The 22,083-nt window shown below is 37.4% G+C and overlaps 1 protein-coding gene across 2 annotated transcripts in view; it reads left to right on the top strand.

Annotated features, from left to right (window-relative positions):
• ANKRD31 (ankyrin repeat domain 31) overlaps nt 1-22,083 on the top strand; it is a 134,898-nt gene that overhangs the window by 72,676 nt on the left and 40,139 nt on the right. For both annotated transcript variants that reach the window (XM_070796849.1, XM_070796848.1), the window contains exons 18-21: nt 1,722-1,859; nt 9,462-9,604; nt 16,672-16,834; nt 19,083-19,198. In XM_070796849.1, the coding sequence (XP_070652950.1) occupies nt 1,722-1,859; nt 9,462-9,604; nt 16,672-16,834; nt 19,083-19,198 (560 nt within the window). The remainder of the gene's footprint in view (nt 1-1,721; nt 1,860-9,461; nt 9,605-16,671; nt 16,835-19,082; nt 19,199-22,083) is intronic.

Genomic DNA, 22,083 nt, shown 5'->3' with positions numbered 1-22,083 from the left:
AGGTCAAATGTTAAGCCCTGTGAAGTTGATTAGTAAGAAAAAGTTGATAGAGTTAGAGATAGGAATACTAGGCATCCTTTTTGAACTTTTCCCCATTGTCTCCTTCTCATGTAAACTAAAGCACTTCTTATACATACTTCTGGAGAAGGCAGTGGCACCCCACTCCAGTACTCTTGCCTGGGAAACCCCATGGACGGAGGAGCCTGATAGGCTGCAGTCCATGGGGTCGCTAAGAGTCAGACACGACTGAGCGACTTCACTTTCACTTTTCAGTTTCACGCATTGGAGAAGGAAATGGCAACCCACTCCAATGTTCTTACCTGGAGAGTCCCAGGGACGGGGGAGCCTGGTGGGCTGCCGTCTATGGGGTCACACAGAGTCGGACATGACTGAAGCGACTTAGCAGCAGCAGTAGCAGCATATATACCTCCTATAGTGGGTTGAATAGTGGCCCCCCAAAAAACCTATGTCCATATCCTAATCCCTGGAATCTGTGATACTGTTGCATTTAATATATATAAAAAAGAGTGAATATTACCTTATTTAGAAGAAGAATCTTTGCAGATATAGTTAAGGACCTTGAGATGAGGAAATTGTACTGGATTTTCCAAATAGGACCCAAATCTAACAAGTATCCTTATAAAAGAAAAATGGAGTCAGCTTTGAGATACACAAGGAAAGAGAAGATAATGTGAAGAGCCAGACAAAAGAACAATGTGGCCAAAAGCCAAAGAAGCTAAGTTGGAGGAAGCAAGGAAGGATTCTTCCTTACAACTTCCAGAGAAAGTACAGCTCTGCTGACACCTTGGTGTTGGATTTCTAGTCTCCAGAACCACAAGAAACTAGTATGTTTCTACTAGTTATATGCTACTCTGGTAGCACTTAATCAGATTTTAATGTAATTTTTTACATGTCTCTCATTCCCCTAGGCTGCAGGCCACTCAAGAGATAGTGTCTTCTATTTTCTTTATATAATATTACAAAAATATCTTCTAGTATATCATTTTAGCATAGTTTAGGGAAAAAATTCATTATTTTTAGTATTTCTAACTTTTGATGTAAGGAAAAGAAATAAAAATATTTAGATAATAATATTGTACTGAGTTTTCTGTGAAAGAAAAATGAAATGCTCAATAGGCCATAGTTTGGTTCTTGACATCTTTTGTCATCAGAAACACACTTGTTGAGATATGAGAATAAATGTGGAAAGTGGATTATGGACTACTGAGTGAAACGAGTATAGAAATGAAGCAAGTCTTATTTACTTCAGTCAAGCTTAGGATAGAGTGAACAACAGCTAGAATGAATTAATGTGCTCAGATGCTCTACCATTTCTTTACAAATTGTGTTTTAAAATAGCAACAGCAATTATAATATTAATTGACGTATGTTTCTGTGTGGGACTTCCCTGGTGGCTCAAATGGTAAAGAATCCGCGTGCAGTGCAGGAGACCTGGATTCGATGCCTCGGTTGGAGAGATCCCCTGGAGAAGGGAATGGCACCCTACTCCAGTATTCTGGCCTGGAGAATTCCATGGACAGAGGAGCCTGGTGGGTTACAGTCCATGGGTTGCAAACAGTCGGACATGACGGAACGACTTTCACTTTCTGTGTAGTGCATCCTTTTTAGGATGTTTTTAGGAAGTTGCTTTGTGTTTTCTAAGATCCTTCATTAAAATCAGCACTTGGCAGAAAACTCAGTTTTGCTTGGCAAATTTACAGAAATGAAAACATCTGGGATCGATAAGAGGAATGCCACAGGGGAAAGCCGGCTTCATTTGGCTGCCAGAAGAGGACATTTGTCTCTGGTGAAAGCTCTGATAGAATCTGGAGCAGACGTGAATCTAAAAGATAATGCAGGTTTGGATTTTTAAATTGTAAATGTCTTTATAATTTGAACTCACTGATATATACATTTCACCCACCCTCCCCCATTTTGATCCTGACTGTTATATAGAAGCTCACTTTGAAAATTCTTTTTATAATATTTTATGGTTTATCTCAGTTCCCACCAATTGCCAAAATATCCATTGAAACAGCTTTTAATATACCTTTGGGAGCATTCATTTATTTTCATTCATTTTTCAGTAAAGAAGCTTTAGGCATTTTCCTTGGAGACTTTAATATCATTACCTAACTTTATAGGGAATGCCAAATTTTATTCTTTCCCTGTCCCTTCTTTTCTTATTTCTTGATAATATTCCTTTTTTTCTTCCAGGTCTTGTTTTTATCTTAAAGCTCCATTTTTAAGTTGATCTTCTAACATTTTTCTCAAGCACACACACACAAAAAAACTTGTGTAAGAAATTCCAGAGGGAAAAAACTCAGACTGATTGTTCACATGTCTTTTTAAAGACAAATGTGACAATACAAGATATAAATAGCAAGGTCAGATGATCTTACTCATCTGACTTGAAACCATTTGACTTGATTAGTACTTACTTGGTCCCATGATAGCTTGTGTTCTGTTAGTCTTTTGTCACTTGTATCAATAAATATTTTTGATGAGATTAATTTGTTTAAAAAAATGAAGATTATGTTTTTATTGAGATATACTTGATTTATAATATATTAGTTTCAAGTGTACAACATAGTGATTCAAAATTGATAGACTATATTCCACTTAGTTATTATAAAATATTGACTATATTCCCTGTACTGTACAATATATCCTTGAGCTTATTTATTTTATATATAGTAGTTTATACCTTTTAATTCCTTACCCTATCTTGCTCTTCTCTTCATCCCTCTCCCCACTGGTAACCACTAGTTTATAGTCTATATCCATGAATCTGTTTTTGTTTTGTTGTATTTACTTGTTTCTTGTATTTTTTAGATTCTACATATAAATGATAACATAGAGTATTTATCCTTCTCTGTCTGATTTACTTCACTAACCATGATACCCTCCAGGTTCATCCATGTTTTTGCAGAAGGCAAAATTTCATTCTTTTTATGGCTGAGTACCCACTCCAGTGTTCTTGCCTGGAGAACCCCAGGGACGGGGGAGCCTGGTGGGCTGCCGTCTATGGGGTCACACAGAGTTGGACACGACTGAAGCGACTTAGCAGCAGTAGCAGCAGCAGTACTCGTTTGCTTATTGTAGATAATGTTGCTGTGAACATTGGGGTGCATGTATCTTTTTGAATTAGTGTTTTTGTTTTCTTCAGATATATACCCAGCAGTATTTGGGTATATATTTTCAGGAATTGCTGAATCATGTGGAGTTCTGTTTTTTAAGAAACCTCCATACTATTTTTCTTCAGTGGCTGCACCAATTCACACGCCCACCAACAGTGTGTAAGGGCTCTCTTTTTTACGTATCCTCACCAACATTGTTATCTGTGGTTATTCTTTTTGTGAACACTGTTTGTGTTCTTTTTGATGATAATCATTCTGACCAAAGTGGGGTAATATCTCGTTGTGGCTTTGATTTGCATTGTTTTGATGATTATCAGTGTTGAGCATCTTTTCATGTGCCTGTTGTCCATCTGCATATCTTCTTTGGAAAAATGTCTGTGCAGGTCTTTTGCCCACTTTTTGATTGGCCTGTTTGTTTTTTGGTGTTGAGTTGTATAAGCTATTTATCTATTTTGGATATTAACTCCTTACCAGTCATATCATTTGCAGGTATTTTCTGCCATTCAGTAGATTTTCTTTTTTGTTAATGGTTTCCTTTGCTGTGAAAAGGCTTTAAAGTTCAACTAGATTCCATTTGTTTATTTTTTTATTTTGTTTCCTTTGTCTTAGGAGACAGATCCAAAACAATGTTGCTATAATTTACTCAAAAAACATTTTGTCTATGTTTTCTTCTATGAGTTTTATGGCTTCCAGTCATACATTTGGTTCTTTGGTTCATTTTGAGTTTATGTTTATATATAGTGTGAGAACTATTCTGATTTCATTTTTTAAAACATATAGCTGTTCAGTTTTTCCCGGTACCACTATTGAAGAAACTGTCTTCTCTCCATTGTTTATTCTTGCCTCCTTTGTCATAGATTAACTGATATAAGTGTGTGGATTTATTTCTGGGCTGTCTGTTCAGTTTCATTGATCTCTGTGTCTCTTTTTCTGCCCATATGAGACTGTTTTGATTACTGTAGCTTTGCAGTATAATCTGAAGTCAGGGAATGTGATTCCTCCAGTCTGTTCTTGTTTCTCAAGTTTATTTTGCCTAGTTAAGATCTTTTGTGCTACCATACAAGTTTTAAAATTATTCTATCCCTGTGAAAAATTCCATTGGTATTTTGATAGAACTTACATTGAATCTTAGATCACCATGGATAGTATGGTCATTTTAACTATTAATTATTTTTCTAATACAGTGTATCTTATCTTTTCAACTGTTTGTATCATCTTCAGTTTTTTTCATCACTATTATAATTTCCTGAGTATAGGTTTTTTACCTCCTTAGGTAGGTTTATTCCAAGGTATTTATTCTTTTTGATGCAGCTGAAGATGAGAAAGTTCCTTAATTTTCCTTTCTGATCATTTGTTGTTAGTGTGTAGAAATGCAACAGATTTCTGTATATTAATCTTGTATCCTGCAGCTTAACTGAATTTATTGATAAGCCCTAGTAGTTTTTTGGTGGTATCTTTAGGATCTTTCTATGTATAGTATCATGTCATCTGCAAAGAGTGCCAGCTTTACTTCTTCCTTTGCAGTTTGGATTCCTTCCTTTGGATTCCTTTTATTTCTTTTTCTTCTCTCATTGCTGTGGCTAGGCCTTCTAATAATAGGTTGAATAAATGTGAGATTGGGCATCCTTGTCTTGTTCCTAATCTTAGAGGAACTGCTTTTAGCTTTTCACTGTTGAGTATGATGTTAGCTGTAGTTTGTCATATATGGCATTAATCATTTTATTAAGATATGTTCCGCCTATGCCCACTTTTTGGAGAGTTGATCATAAATGGATGTTTAATTTTATCAGAAGCTTTTTCTGCATCTATGTGATCATATGATTTTTATTCTTCATTTTGTTAATGTGGTATGTCACATTAATCAATTTGCAGACATTTAAAAATCCTTGCATTCCTAGGATAATCCCACTTGATCATGGTGTATGATAGTTTTAATGTATTGTTGGATTCGATTTGCTAAAATTTTGTTGATTTTTGCACCTATGTTCATCAGTGATATTGACCTTCAATTTTCTTTTGTGTGTGTGATATCTTTTTCTGATTTTGGTGTCCAGGAGATGCTGGGTGTGCACAATGAATTTGGAAGTGTTTCTTCCTCTGCAGTTTTTGGGAATAACTTGAGAAGGACAGGTGTTAATTCTTCCCTAAATGTTTGGTAGAATTCATCTGTGAAGCCATCTGGACTTTGTTGGGAGTTTTAATTACTGACTCAATTTAATTACTGGTAATTGATCTGTTTATATTTTGTATTTCTTCCTGGTTAGGTCTTAGGAGATTGTATATTTCTAGGGATTTTTCCTTTTCTTGAAGGTTGTCCTTTTTATTGGCATGTAGTTGTTTGTAGTAATCTGTTATGATTTCTGTGCTGTTAATTGTAACATTTTAATTTATATTTTATTTTATTTGGGCCTTTTCTCTTTTTTTCTTGGTATATGTGGCCACAGTGTTTTCAATTTTATCTTTTCAAAGAATCAGCTCTTAGTTTCACTGATTTTTTTCCTATTTATTTAGCCTCTATTTAATTTATTTTTGCTCTGAACTTTATGATTTCTTTCCTTCTCCTTTCACATTTTTTGTTCTTCTTCCTCTTGTTCCTTTAGGGATAAGTTTAGGTTGTTATTTGAGATTTTTCTTCTGTAGAAGTTTAGAACTTGCTATTGCTGCATCCCAAAGATTTTGGATCATTTTGTCCTCATTTTCATATGTCTCTAGGTGTTTGTTGTTTTTTTCTTTGATTTCTTCAGTGATCCATTGGTTGTTGAGCAGTATATTGTTTAGCCTCCATATGTTTGTGTTTTTTCAGTTTTATTCTTGTGGTTGATTTCTAGTCTCAGTGATTTCAGTAAGAATGAAAAGACACTCAATATGATTACTATGTTCTTAGATTTACCGATACTTGTTTAGTTGCCTAGCATGTGACCTATCCTGGAGAATGTCCCATGTGCACATTCTTGAAAAGAATGTGTATTCTGCTGCTTTGGGATGGAATGTTCTATATATATCAGTTTAAGTCCATCTAGTATGATGTGTCATTTATGAGTTTTCCTTATTGGTTTTCTTTCTGGATGATCTGTCCATTGATGAAAGTGGGGTGTCAAAATCCCCTACTGTTATTGTGTTACTGTTGATTTTCCCCTTTATGTCTGTTAATATTTGCTTTATATATTTAGGTGATCCTGTATTGGATACAGATATATTTAAAATTGTTATACCTTCTTTTTGGATTTATTCCTTGGTCATTATGTGTTGTGCTTATTTGTTTCTTATAACAATTTTTGTTTTAAAGTATTTTATCTGATATTGCTACTCCAGGTTGCTTTTGTTTCCATTTGCATGGAATACCTTTTTCCATCCCCTGCCTTTCAATCTGTGTGTGTCTTTAGATCTGAAGTGAGTCTCTTGTAGGCAGTATATATATATATATACATATATATGGGTCTTGTTCTTGTATCCATTCAGTCACTCTTCGTTTTTTGATTGGAACATTTAGTCCATGAACTTTTAAAGTAATTGTTGATATGTATGAGAGTCCCTTGGACTGCAAGGAGATCCAACCAGTCAATTCTAAAGGAGATCAGCCCTGGGATTTCTTTGGAAGGAATGATGCTAAAGCTGAAACTCCAGTACTTTGGCCACCTCATGCAAAGAGTTGACTCATTGGAAAAGACTCTGATGCTGGGAGGGATTGGGGGCAGGAGGAGAAGGGGAGGACAGAGGATGAGATGGCTGGATGGCATCACTGACTCAATGGACGTGAGTGTGAGTGAACTCCGGGAGTTGGTGATGGACAGGGAGGCCTGGCAATTCATGGGGTCGCGAAGAGTCGGACACTACTGAGCGACTGAACTGAACTGAACTGAACTGATGTTCTTATTTCCATTGTGTTCAGGGTTTGGGAGTTGTTTTTGTAATTCTTTTTTTATTCATTTTTTTCTTTTATTTTCTTGTTATTTTATGATTATCTTTAATGTTGTGTTTAGTTTCCATTTTCTTTTTTGCATATCTATTATAGATATCTATTATAGATAGATACAGATATTTTGCATATCTATTTTCATTCATGGTTACCATGAGAGTGTGTGTGTGTGTATGTATATATATATATATATATATAAAATATGATTTTTTTAACTTGCTTCTGATCTCTTAGTTTCAAACGCATTTTAACAACCCTGCATATTTACTCTCTACTCCTCCAGTAGTGTAAGGAGTTTTCAGTATCTGTTTTTAGTATCATATTTTTCATCTGTTTTGTGTATTCCTTAACTACTTATTTTGGTTATAGATGATTTTATTTCTTTTGTCTTTTAAACTTCCTAATAATTTTGTACCCAGTTGAGTATATTTGCCTTTACCAATTAACTTTTTCCTTTCATAATAATATTCATGTTTCTAGTTGTGGCCTTTTTTTTTTTTTTGCTTAGAGGAGTCCCTTTCACGTTTCTCATAAAGCTGGTTTGGTGGTACTGAGCTCTTTTAGCTCTTCCTTGTCTATACAGCTTTTGATATCTTCATCATATTTGATAAAAGCCTTGCTGGGTACAATATTTTTGGTTGTACATTTTTCCCTTTCATCACTTTAAATATATGGTACCACTGCCTTCTGACCTGCAGAGTTCTGTTGTAAAGTTAGCCAAAAGTCTTATGGAAGTTCCCTAGTATGTTATTTGTTGCTTTTCTCTTGCTGCTTTTTATATTCTCTGTCTTTAAATTTTTCCATTTAAATCACAATGTGTCTTAATGTGGTCCTCTTTAAGTTGATCCTGTTTGGGACTGTCTTTATCTTGTTTCCTGGGCCTGGATATCTCTTTCTTTTCCCAGGTTAGGGGACCTTTCAGCTCTTATGTTTTCAAATATGTTTTCAGTCCCTTTCTCTCTCTTCATCTGGGACTCCTGTAATGAAAATATTGGCACACTTGATATTGTTCCAGAGAGCTGTTAAACTGTCCTTACTTTTTGAATTCCACTGCTGTGTCATTCAGCTTGCTGATACGTTCTTATATATCATTTAGTGTATTGTTAATTCCTGTTAGTGTATTTGTCATTTCAGTTATTGTATTCTTCGTCTCTGGTTGGTTGGTCTTTGTTTTCTAACTCTTTGTTAAAAAACTTCTAATTTCTCTGTTTATCCATTCTTTTCCCAAGTTCTTTGACTGTCCTTATAGTCATTACCTTGAACTCTTTCTTAGATAGATTTCCTATCTCAACTTCACTTAGTTCTTCTCCTGGGGTTTTATCTTGTTTCTTTCTTTTAAACTCTGTTGCCTCATTTTGCCTAACTAACTAGTTTTATTTCTATGTATCTGATAGGTTTGTTACATTTCCCAACCTTGGAGAAGTAGCCTTTTATAGGAAATGTCTTATGCTTCTAGGAGCTCACTTCCCTCTGATTAGCAGAGCTGTATATTCTAGGGGTCCCCACGATGTGGGCTACATGTGTCCTTTGTTTGCGTCAGTCTGACTGCTGTGGGTGGTCTGGTAGGCTTGCTTGTCCCCAGTTGGGTTGGTTGCCCTGCTTTGTGTGGAGGCTGCTGGCCTGGTTGGTGGAGCTGTTACAAGGCAGTTGGCTGTTGCACCCCAGGACTAATGCTTGTTTACTGATGGGCAGAGTCTGGATATAGGAGACCCCAGGGCTCTTTCCTGCCTTCCAGGGGATGAAGCTAGTTCTTGGGACTACTGCCAGCCCACTGGTGAGCAGAGCCAGGTCTTAGGGACTGGAGGCAGGGCCCACAGGTTCTAGAGCTCGTGCTGGACTGCTGATGAGTGGGACCAGTTCTTATTACAGGTGGCTGTGGGGTTCAGTGGACCTAAAGTTTATGTTGGCCTACTGCTGAGCAAGAACTCAGGCCCAGCTGGTCCTAGGGCTGGTGCTGGTCTGCTTGTTGGTAGACTGACTTCTGTCATGGCAGGCTGTGGAGCTGTAATTGTCCAGGGGTTGGCATCCACCTGCCAGCGGCTGAGGCTATTCCCAAGGCTAGAGCAGACTTGCTGATAGACAGGGCTTAGGCCCAGGGGTTTCTGGGGCTGGTCCCCACCCATTGGTGGGTAGAACTGGGCTCCAGGGACTAGTGTGTGTGCACGATGGGAGGATCTGGGTCCTGGGCCTTCTGGTGGACAGGGCCATGTCCAAGGGCAGCTGTGGGCTCAGAGGATGTTAAAGTAGCCCGTGTTCAATATTATTTCCTGTCCAGTACTTAGTATATACATTTGAATCAATATATATATTCATTCCATTAGTGCAAATAAACTTAATAATGAGGATACTACTTGAGTATTGATTTGTAAGTAGCTTCTTTTGTTTTCTCTTTTTTCCTTTTTTAGGTTGGACACCACTTCATAAGGCAGCTAGTAACGGATGGAGTGATGTAATTGTAGAGTTGTTAAAAGCTAGTGCTAATGTTAATTGTGAAAATGTAGATGGAATTCTACCCTTACATGATGCTGTTGCAAACAACCATTTAAAGGTATAGTTCATCATATTAGGTTCCTATTTCTTTTTCTTTAAAAAGTGAATGAAGACAGTGAAGGTATTTTAAATTGCTAATTAAAGTGATTCCTTAAGACAAAGAATTTTTAAAACTGCTTAGAGGTACAAGTGTATATGATATTACATATAGTTTAGAAAAGCAATATATTTCCTAATGAATCCTGTTTCCATTGTCTCTTCATTGTGTAATTCATGTAAATCAGAATAAAATGAAATGGCTGAGAGTAAACACAGCCTATCAATGTAATACATTCTAATTTTAATTGTCTGAAATGATTTGCTGTTGTACATAAAAGAGTATATATAGTGATGATATATGTGATAACAAGACAAGTTTTAAACTCAAAAATTTCTTAGTGAGTTTGAAGTTTCAAAGAAATGGGTAAAAGCTTAAGTTGCTTGTTTCTTTGGGGGTTGTTGTATTTTTTTTCTCATTTTTTTATAAACAACTATGGTGAAAATAATGGGAAAATTACTAGGTTAATTATTAGAGTAACACTAAATTTCAAATCTAGATGTTAAAATTCTTCAGATTTTTAAACTTATCTTTTTTTTTTGACAAACCTTAGGAGAAAATTTGTCTGTAGATAGTGTAGATTTCAGGAATAAATTACCAGCAACAACAACAGTATAAAACCAAGATTCATGTAAAAAAATATTTTGGATCTCTCACTGATACCACTTTATCTGTCTCTAGGTATTTTTTAATAGTCTGGTAGTTTTGGAGAAGGCAATGGCACCCCACTCCAGTACTCTTGCCTGGAAAATCCCACAGATGGAAGATCCTGGTAGGCTGCAGTCCACGGGGTCGCTAAGAGTTGGACACGACTGAGCGACTTCACTTTCACTTTTCATTTTCATGCATTGGAGAAGGAAATGGCAACCCACTCCAGTGTTCTTGCCTGGAGAATCCCAGGGATGGGGGAGCCTGGTGGGCTGCCGTCTATGGGGTCGCACAGAGTCGGACACGACTGAGGTGACTTAGCAGCAGCAGCAGCAGCAGTTTTTATTTAATTTTGTGAAAATATATCTCCACTGTTTTCAGCCTGAATATAGTCATGTGAAAGAAAAATATTGAATTTGTGATTTGCAGAGAGAAAAGGTATAAACTAATAATTAAGAATAATACCAGATGGGTAGCCTAATGTCCAGGGAGGCTTCTTTTGATCAAAGAAGCTATTTGACCTTAAAGATGTTTACATTAAAAAGGAATTGACAAAATCTTGAAGTTATGTGATCGTGCAGTGGAAGAAAACAAACAGGAAGAGTCACTGAAGTGATGAACCTGCTGGTTATTTGTACAGGGAAAAGGTCATTTAAAGTGAAAGCACTTAAATAAGGGCAAAAAATTCACAGTAGGAAAATTAGGATTTTAGACTATCCTGAAAAATGCAATATAGAATATTGCATATATGCAATATAGTATATAAGGAACCGCCCCCCAACATCACCCCTATACCTGGAAATTTGTTAGAAGGTGTTACAGAGCTCAGCATATGGTATTCATGGATAAGATTTATTCTAGCAATATAGTGAGGATACATAGTTGGATTATCAGAGGAAAAGGTAGAGTCTGGAGGTATCTGTGTGCAGGCTCTACTATGTACTCTTCTTCACGAGAGGCCACATACGGTTTGCTTTTCCCTCAGCAGTGAAAGTGTAGTGACATAAGTATGAAGTTTTTGTCCAGGAAAGCTGATTAGAAATTGAATGCTCACGATTTATATTGAGGGCTGGTCATGTGGGCACCCTCTACCTAGCACTTACCAAGATTCCAGACTCCCAGAAGCATACACCACATTGTGTGTGTAGACAGTTTAAGCACAGAGAGTCACAGCAATTAGGGACAGGTTTATATCAGCACTGGACACTGACTGCCAGCCCAGTTCTCACATGCCAGCTACAGGCCAGCCACATAAGCGGCCTCTCTAGAGATCAGTCTTAGGCCTGCTGTGTTAACTCCTCTAAGTAGTATTGTATTTAGTTTCTAACTGAAATACATACTGATTGATTTCTGGTTCAGCAGAGACACTATAATAAAGTATGTTTTCTTGGCCTAGCTTTTCTGGCAAAATAGTATGACAGCACATCCTTTATCTCACAGTTAACTTTTTGCATCATGGTCTCAGGGAAGTTCTTTTTTTCAAAAATTTTGAAAGGTGCCACAGTTTTGGCCCTAAGTCCTGTATTAATACACTTATATTAAAATCCTGATTTTTCTTTTTTTATGCTTATTGCTGTCAGTTTGTCACTCTTTCTTGGCCTTTCAGAGGGTAAAGACAGGAAAATATGTGAGTATACTAATACATGTATACTCATATCTATATCTCTGACTTAATCTATCTGTATATATTAAAATACTCTAATCCAGCTTCACAGAGTTCATTCTAGCTTTTATCTATCTTGTTTCTTTACAACTTCTTTTTCTGACAATGATAAACCTGGTTATTTTATCCACAATTTATTTACTTATTTGTCCAACTCTCATATAAATGTAATGCATTTTCAGAATTGTTAATCCATATCACTGTGTAAAACACATTTCTCGTCTAGAGCAAGGGCTGGCAAACAGCTCCCAGGGCAATTCTGGCCTTTTGCCTGTTTTGGAATAGCTGATAGCTGAGAGTAATTTTTATATTCTTAAATGACTAGGTGGGGGAAGACAGAATATTTCATGACAATTTCATGGAATTCACATTTTAGTGCCCATGGATAAAGCTTTACTGGAACACAGTCATGCTCATCTGTTGATGTGTTGTCTGTGACTGCTTTTGTGCTCTATCAGTAGAGCTGAGTAGTTATGCCGGAGACACCACAGCACACACACACAAAATAATTACTATGTGACTCTTTCCAGAAAAAGTTTGGTAATATCTAAATAAGAATATAGTGATCATGTAGTTCTTCTTGGCTTTGGCTTTACAGTATCCAACTAAAAACACCATATTCCAAAGTAATTTAGATAAGCTAATTTAAAGACAAGTCTTATATTTTTAATACTGCTAGTTCATTATAATCTACATTAAATCTTCAAAAGAGTCAACATCACACTTTAAATTTTTATATAATAAATTTAACTCTTTCTAATTGTAGCTCAGTCAGTAGAGAATCTGCCTGCAATGCAGGAAACCCAGGTTCAGTTCCTGGGTTGGGAAGATCCCCTGGAGAAGGAAATGGCAACCCACTCCAGCATTCTTGCCTGGAGAATCCTGTGGACAGAGAAGTCTGGCGGGCTACAGTCCACGGGGTAGCAAGAGTCAGACATGACATTAAAATCCTGATTTTTCTTTTTTTAGGTTAACAGTTTTACCTTTTAGTTTATCCCTTATCAGTTTTTCTTCATGGGTGCTTTAAGCATTTCTACAATATTATTTTAATATAATGACTTCAGGAAATCCTGGGCTTCCCTGACAGCTCAGTTGGTAAGGAATCTGCCAGCAATGCAGGAGACCCTGGTTCAATTTCCTAGGTCAGGAAGATCCCCTGGAGAAGGTATAGGCTCCCCACTCAAGTATTCTTGGGCTTCCTTTGTGGCTCAGCTGATAAAGAATCCACTTGCAATGCAGGAGACCTGGTTTCGATCCCTGGGTTGGGAAGATCCCCTGGAGAAGGGAACAGCTACCCACTCCAGTATTCTGGCCTGGAGAATTCCATGGACTGTATAGTCTATGGGGTCACAAAGAATCGGGCATAACTGAGTAACTTTCACTTTCTTTTTAGGCAATCCTACATCTTTACATTTTGACTCTGTTATCAATTTGTAGTATATTTTTCTGGCCAGTATTCTGGCCTGGAGAATTCCACGGACAGAGGAGCCTGCCAAGCTACATTCCTTGGGGTTGCAAAGATTCGGACACGACTGAGTGACTTTCACTTCATAAGTGAGAATTTTCCTATTTTGAAGACTCTAGCTTCTCTCATAGCAATTTGGTAACTTCAAGGGGCAGAGAAGATGATTACTCAGACGTTGAGGGTCTTCTGTAAAGATAAATGTCAAGAACTGAAAATTAACCACAGGAAATAGCAGAAAGGGAACTTGTTTTAGCAACAAGTTGGAGAACTTGAATTCTAGGCCTAGCTCTGCTGCTTGAAAAAGATAAAGATAACTTTACCCTTGAAATAAGGAGTTTGATCTAGAGCTGCACTGCCCTGTACTATAGCCACTAACCACATAATGACTATTTAAATTTAAATTATCTAAAATCAATTAAATTTAAAAATTCAGTTCTTCAGTTGCATTAGCCACATTTGAAGTGCTCAGTAGCTACATGTGGCAAGTGGCTCCCGTATTAGACAATGCAGATTAGAACATTTCCATCATCACAAAGACCTCTGTTGGACAGCTCTGCTCTAGAGCAAGGGTTGGTAAATATTTCCTGCAAAGGGCTAGATAATCAGTAGTTTGGGTTTTCTGGGCCACACAGCCTCTATTGCAATCACTCATCTGCTGTTCTGTTATAAAAGCAACCCTAGACAGTTTGTAAATGAGTGGGTTTTGACTGTACGCCACTAAAGCTTCATTTACAAAATCAGGCAGCAGACAGAATTTGGCCCATGGACCGTAGTGTGCTATTATTGCTTATTCTAGAGAATCACTGATGTTCTTGATACCTAGGTGGTGATACAGATAAAGTTTGCTTTTGGATTAACCTTTCATATCTCTATTGCCTTCACTTTAAAGCGAAATATTCTATTTAAAATGGAGGTAGTGTTTTTAATCATATTTTAATTACTTTAACACATATATTGGCCAGCATCTTTCCTTATATCTTCATTAACTTTGCCTCCATGTAACAGTTTGTCATTTGTTTTTCTTATTTCTGATTCACTTCCTCCCTTTTGTCCCTATTTTCTTTTTTTTTGAGGTAGGACATTGATAGATAATCTAGAAAGATAAGTAAGGGAGCAAGATATATAAATCTATGGTATTGTAGACCTGTGTGTGTGCTAAGTCATTTCAGTCGTGTCCAACTCTTTGTGACCCTATGGACTGTAGCCTGTCCTGCTCCTCTGTCCGTGGGATTCTCCAGACAAGAGTACTGGAGTGGGTTGCCATTTCCTTCTCCAGGGGGTCTTCCCGTCCCAGGTCTCCTACATTGCAGGCAAATTCTTTACCACTTGTGCCACCTGGGAAGCCCAATTGTAGAACCAATAAGTATCAATTCTATAATATCCTGTGATTTTCTCTCTTGCATGACTATATACAAAGTTGAGTTCATCATCTTATTTTCTTTTTCAACTTGCATATTTAAAAAAAAAAAATCTTAGTTTCTGTTTTATCTTCCAAGGTGGTTTTGTATTCTACCTTATAAACTGTGGAGTATTTAAAGATAAGGAAAAGGATAACAAGAGGAAAAGATTTTTTTTTTAAAGCTAAAATATGAATGGGAATGGACACTCACTTTTGTACAAGATAGAATAGCAGGGATAAGATATCCCCTCCCACCTTAAAAGCTAGAAAAGTGAGCAAAATATGTAAAATAACAGTTTTGAGATATTAGACAACATGCAGGAGAGAACAGAAGCAAATGAGATGAGCCCTGTGGATTGCCCCACCTTATGGGCTAGAGGGAGTTTCCAGGCAGCAGTGTAGGGAGGAGGAAAACAAATAGCCTTACGATCTCAGAGAGCTGAGAAGACAGAATTCGGAGTTTAAAAGGCTCCAACAGCTATAATTCTGAGGACAAGACACCAGACAGAATGTATCTGCATAGAGAGACCTCTCCAGTGATTTAAAGGGGGAACTTCCTCACTTTGGCTGTTCTATAAATCTGTGTAAGGAAACTATGTAAAGTTAGGCAAAATGCTGCAGGGAGGACTGGCAGAACTGTTGCTGGGGCTTACACACAGCTGATTAGGGGACTGTTTTCCCTTAAGCCCCACCATGTGCCAAATACTTTATACATGGGTTCACATTTAAGCCTCATGGGTGATGAGATTCAAATGGTGAGTAACTTGCCCAAGAACATAGAAAGGAGTAAGTTTTGTATGCTTGACCTTAAAACAAATATATTTTCCTTCATGCTGGGCTAATTCTAGGCTTATAGAACAAATAAGGAACTGTCATAATTTCTACTGGTGCATTTGCTTCTAAATTTTTATGCTTCTCCATACCTGAACACAAATGGAAAGAGAAAAGCTACTAGAACATAACATATCTTTAACAAAATACTGACCATCTTTTCCTGATCAAAAGGTTTTTCAGTGATTTGAGTTGCTTGTATTGTGCAGATGGAATCATTGACTGTTTTTTACTAAATTGACTTTTACTATCAACTAATAAATGACAGTCTTTAACTTTGATGAATTACTAATTTAATTCTAATACACAAGTTTGAGTTATTCAGGAAAGCATTATTTATATTAGAAAGTTTTGCCCCCAGAATGTCACAACATTTATCTTTGATGTCAGTTTTCTCCTCTGTAAAAGATGGGGTTGGAGTAGATTATTTCTGTTTCTTTTATCTTGTTAAGATTCTGTGAATACAAGTCATCTATTTAGGAAACATATTTGCATAGAGAGTATTAGAATGGACATTAGGTTCCCAAGCTAACTTATAAAAACTCCTAAACAAGTAACATATCTGAAGTGTTATAGTTCAAGTAAAACTTTATTCAACTTTGTCTAATGGCAGTTTATAATACAGTGTATAGTATAATATAATACAATATAATATAGTCCTGAAATGATCCTCGCTCCCTTCTGTACCCTGTCTTCCAGCAGCTTAGGGGAGGGCAAAAGGCTGTGTCAAAGAAACGGAGTAAATCCTTTTGCGCATCAATTGTCTAAGTCTGCTCTTAGACAATGAGAGCAGCGTGTCTGGTACTTTCGTATCACTGTATTTGATTGTCCTGTGAAGACAGATCAGGCCAAACAGTGAATCAGTTTACAAGTGTCATATCAAGTTTAATCAAAATTTTCTTGGTCAGAGTTTGAGCAATTTTTGGATAACTTTTAATATTTGATAGTGTTATCCTATAATGAAAGCAGAAATGATTGATTTTAGGTGTCTATAGAGATAACTTTGGAAAAATGCCTTCTAGGCAGCTGAGATTCTACTACAACATGGAGCAAACCCTAATCAAAAGGATGAAAAGCAGAAGACTGCTTTGGATGAAGCAGATGATGAAAACATGAAAGAGCTGCTGAAGTCTTATGGTGCGATTGAGACTGACAATAGAGATGGGAGTGACGCTGTCGTCATTGGTATGCATAGCAATGTTTCTTGCTATTTTATACAGATGTATACCTCTGCTTATTGGAGAAGGAAATGGCAACCCACTCCAGTGTTCTTGCCTGGAGAATCCCAGGGACAGGGGAGCCTGGTGGGCTGCCATCTATGGGGTCGCACAGAGTCGGACACGACTGAAGCGACTTAGCAGCAGCAGTAGCAGCAGCATACCTCTGCTTAGAAAAACAAATTCCTCAGATTTGTGGAAATTGTTTCATAACTAAGGATAATTTTTTGTCTGTTTATTAAACTCTTGAAAAGCATAATTTATTTTTGGAAACAGCATTTCAAAACTTGGTTTAATTTATAGATTATATGGTTCTATTGTATTAGAATTATATGTTGAAACAAAACACATTCATTAAACAAACATTCATCTCTCATAACACTGGGTCTGAGATAGAGCTGTTACTGAAACTATGCAAATTGGTTTACTTTATAGTGGGGCTGGAAAAGGATGACGTTATACTAAAGTCTTTGCGACTAAGATTCCATTACTTCAGAATTTATAATGATTCATGCAAAAGTTGGACCCATGCCAACTTTTCAAGACTAATATAATGCTAGAATATGAATTTGTTAAGCAAATATACTATACTTATATATGTGTGTGAGTGTATGTGTAATATATATTATAGTGGAAAGAATATTTCAAGGAAATATATAGTCAGGGAAATTTTTATGAACCATTTTTAGCAGTATTTTGCACTTAAATAATATAATGAGTTATCTATAAGAAATAAGCATTTAGTCCTGCCATTTGTAGCAACATAGGTGAACCTGGAGAATGTCATGTTAAATGAAATAAGCATAGAAAGATACAGAAAGGCAAACTCTTTGTGGTGTCACTTATATGTGGAACTTTAAAAAGTCAAGCTTAAAGAACCAGATAGATGGTTGAGTGGTGGTTGCCAAGGGCTTGGGGGAGGGAGTGGTGGGGGAGGAAGTGGTGGAGGAGATGGAGAAATGTTGATCAAAGAGTACAAACTTTCGCTTAAAAGATGAATTGGTTCTGCGGGTCTAATGTATAAAATGATGATTACAGTTTTTAATAATAAATTGTATACTTAGTTTGCCAAGAAAGTAACTTTTAAATGTTCTCACCAACACACACACAAACACACAAGGTAACAATGTGAGGTGACGGGTGTGTTTGTGTTTTTTTAAAGAAGCATTTAGTGAGCACTGACTTAGAAAACATACATTGTTGAGCACATGCTATACAGATCAGCCCAAGAGGAGCTTCCAGGCTTGTGGAGAGATAAACCAGAAAACAGGCAGTTAAAAACAATTTTAGAAGCATTGAGGAGAGGGAATTGATCTTCCTTTTCCTTCAGGCATGAGCCTTGACTCATGGAAGAAGAAAGCCAGGAGCTTATCCATGCTGTCTGTGAGGGAGATTATTGGGAAGAGAAGCCCTGTGATGTGCTTTTCCCCTGGCCTGCCACTCTCCTTACCAACTGATAGGATTGATGACAGGCAAGGATAGTCATCGTGCCTATTGCACTGGTGCGCTAGACCACATGTAGGTCAAAGTCAGGAGACTGACACACAGATCCTCATTTCTTTGTCTGCTCCCATGTGCTAAGCCCACAGGGTGTGAGACTTTTCTTATAGCCCCAGGCATGTCTCTTTCTCTCTTCACAGCCATAGGTGGAGCTATTGAGCACTCTGTTATAAAGTGCTAGATCTGTTCCCGCTTTTCTGTTGCTCCTTGTATATACCTTTCCTTGGACAGGTAACCCAACAGAATGAGGGATATAGGGTACCCATATGTGGAGAAAGGGAATCCAGAACGGGAAAAGGTTTGGAGAGAACTTTATAGAGACAGTGAATTACGGTCATAGTAGAGCATGGACTTGAAGTCAGATCTGGTTTCGGTACTAGCTGTGTGACACATCAGGCAACTTCTTGAATCCCTCAAAGCTTCATGTTCCTCTTCTGTAAAATAGATGTAATTAACTACCTACCCCTCAGGGCTCATATGAAGATTAAATAAGATGATTCATGGAAAGAGTTGGATATCCAGCAGGTGATAAGTATTCAGTAGATTTGCTAAAATGAGTCAATTGATGATAAATAATGAGGTGCTAATCAACATTAAGGTATCATGGTAATTATAGACTTAATTTATCCTTCCTATTCCTGTCACCATTACAATTGATAAAATTAGGCAAAATTTTTGCACATTCTTAATATATTTTCTGATTTTATGTTTTAAAGTAAAAATTCCTGACGTCCGGGCAAGAAGACATAAACAGTGCATTTGTGATGATTCCAAAACTGTTGATACACCTTCTATTTCACACCAAGAAAAAACAGAAGAAAACCTTTCCATGGTGAGTGAAGTTGAAATGCTTTTGTTCTTTAGCCTAGAAAATGCCATTCTTTGCACCAGCCAGCCGTTGGCTATTGGCAGCATTCTTTCCATTTTAAGGACGTACAGGTTAAAAATGTTTTTTTGTCATAGATAATAATACAGCATAATTGAGCAGAATGAATGTTTTGCCAAAAGTTTTACTTTTGTTTTAGGTTTGAAGGACTCATTAGCCAAAGAAACCACTCATTACACACATGAACAGTTTCAGTTTTTTATGGAAGATTATTTGACTTAATTTCAATATGCAAGCATTAAAAGAAAAGAAATAGAAACAATAGAGAGAAATAACAGCGTGTATATGCATCACCAATTGGGCCAGCCTACATCCAGCCTTGAACAGCACTAAGAAGTCCCTCATTAATAGTGATTTGGAGTCACAATCGGGACAGGTTCTGGGCAGTGCATCTGCCCTGTGGGTGAGACTTCAGATTGCAGTTTCAGGGACTCCTGTTTATAATCCCAGGCCACAAACTGATGTCAACATCAGTTTGCATGCAAAAATGCAGCACTGGTTTTACTTTATACCTTTTTCCAGTGCTGTTTCACCTGTGAGTCAGTCAGAATTTTCTTAGATCCTAGGGTTGACCAGACCTCCAGGGGCTCAAGAATTCTAAGACCCACTCCCTTTCTTATGTAAAGTGACTCCTGATTTGCTGTGCTTGAGGGCAGGCACTGAGTTCAGAATCTAGGCAGTGCCCAGACAGGTGGTCAGAGAGGTCTGCTGTCCTGCTTTTGAAGCCAGAATAAGACTTCTATTTTAATTTCCCTAAAAAGGAACCAAGCAACTGTCTGCATTGAACAGAAGTATAGTTCAGCTGCTATCCTTTACTCCTGGATTGGATTCTTTGGCACTTACCTATCCCACAAACAGTGTCACTGTTGCAGTGTTCTAGTGTGTCTTCATCCACCCAACTTCCAGAAGTATCTCGGATACATAGTAGGAGGAAAAGACCTTGGAACCTAGACGAAGAAGAGGGAAGCAGCCTGGTTTAACCAACCTGGACCCCGCGTGGTTTATAGTGATAGTTTGCTATATGTGAAATCCCTCATGTGAAGGTGTATTTTAAAGAAAATAACTTAGTGGCACATATATTAATTTATGAGATGGACATGCTTAGTTTGATTAAAACACATAGCATCCTAGACACTAACTTCTTAAGCAAAGTAGACTCCTCAAAGAAATATTTTGAATAAGACTATGGGTGTGGATTAGACTTTTTTTGTATACTATAGAGAGGAAAATACAATTCATTGAACATAAACTATGATTAATCAACTATTTTATACCTAAAATATTTTAAATGCTGTTTAAAATGAATTGTGTTTGCCTCAACATTTCAAAAATATTTTACATTGTTCCTGGTATCTCTTGTAATGAATGAGAAGTTAATTGTCAATCTAAATGTCACTCCCTTGTAGATAATATGTCTTTGAGGCTTACAGTTTTAAAGATTTTTTTTTTCATATTCTGCTGTTTCACTAGGGTATGTCTAAATGTGGGTGTGTTTTTAATTAATTTTATTCTAAAAGGACTAAACATGTTCCTTTAGTCTGATGACAGATTTCTCTTTGTATTCTGGAAACTTTTAGCCCTTAGACTGTTGACTATTACCTCTCTCCCATTAGCAGTATTCTCCTTTTATGGAACTCATATTTTTTGAGATGGTTGTTTTTAAACCAGTCTCCCTATATCTTTTTTGAATTTTCCACCTCTTTAATTCTCTGCACTATATTCTGTGTGATACCCTTTGACCTCTAATTTTCTACCCAAAGGCTTGAGTGGGTGACAAGTAGAGTTTTTACTAATCCTTATTTAAGCTAAAGGATACCCACTCATGCTCACTAATTTTATGTGGGGCTCCATTCTAACTCCGACTCAATGGACATGAGTTTGAGTAAACTCTGGGAGTTGGTGATGGACAGGGAGGCCTGGCATGCTGTAGTCCATGGGGTCGCAAAGAGTCAGATACAACTGAACTGAACTGACTGATTCTAACCTCTTCCTTATGTTGCCCTGAGGCCTTATCTCCTGTTCCTTAGTCAGTCAGTCAGTCAGTCAGTCAGTCAGTTCAGTGGCTCAGTCGTGTCCGACTCTTTGTAACCCCATGAATCGCAGCACACCAGGCCTCCCTGTCCATCACCAACTCCCGGAGTTCACTCAAACTCATGTCCATCGAGTCAGTAATGCCATCCAGCCACCTCATCTTCTGTCATCCCCTTCTCTTCCTGCCCCCAATCCCTCCCAGCATCAGAGTCTTTTCCAATGAGTCAACTCTCCTCATGAGGTGGCCAAAGTACTGGAGTTTCAGCTTTAGCATCAGTCCCTCCAATGAATACCCAGGACTGATGTTTAGGATGGACTGGTTGGACCTCCTTGTAGTCCAAGGGACTCTCAAGAGTCTTCTCCAACACCACAGTTCAAAAGCATCAATTCTTTGGTGCTTAGCTTTCTTCACAGTCCAACTCTCACATCCATACATGACCACTGGAAAAACCAGAGCCTTGACTAGACAGACCTTTGTTGGCAAAGTAATGTCTCTGCTTTTGAATATGCTATCTAGGTTGGTCATAACTTTCCTTCCAAGGAGTAAGCATCTTTTAATTTCATGGCTGCAACCACCATCTGCAGTGATTTTGGAGCCCCCAAAAATAAAGTCTGACACTGTTTCCACTGTTTCCCCATCCATTTGCCATGAAGTGATAGGACCAGATGCCATGATCTTCGTTTTCTGAATGTTGAGCTTTAAGCCAACTTTTTCACTCTCCTCTTTCACCTTCATCAAGAGGCTTTTTAGTTCCTCTTTACTTACTGCCATAAGAGTGGTGTCATCTGCATGTCTGAGG

Source organism: Bos indicus, chromosome 10 (genome assembly GCF_029378745.1).
Source record: "Bos indicus isolate NIAB-ARS_2022 breed Sahiwal x Tharparkar chromosome 10, NIAB-ARS_B.indTharparkar_mat_pri_1.0, whole genome shotgun sequence".
Classification (NCBI taxonomy): domain Eukaryota; kingdom Metazoa; phylum Chordata; class Mammalia; order Artiodactyla; family Bovidae; genus Bos; species Bos indicus.
The sequence above is the reverse complement of the archived record's forward strand: the minus strand, read 5'-3'. Positions and strand labels throughout refer to the sequence as shown.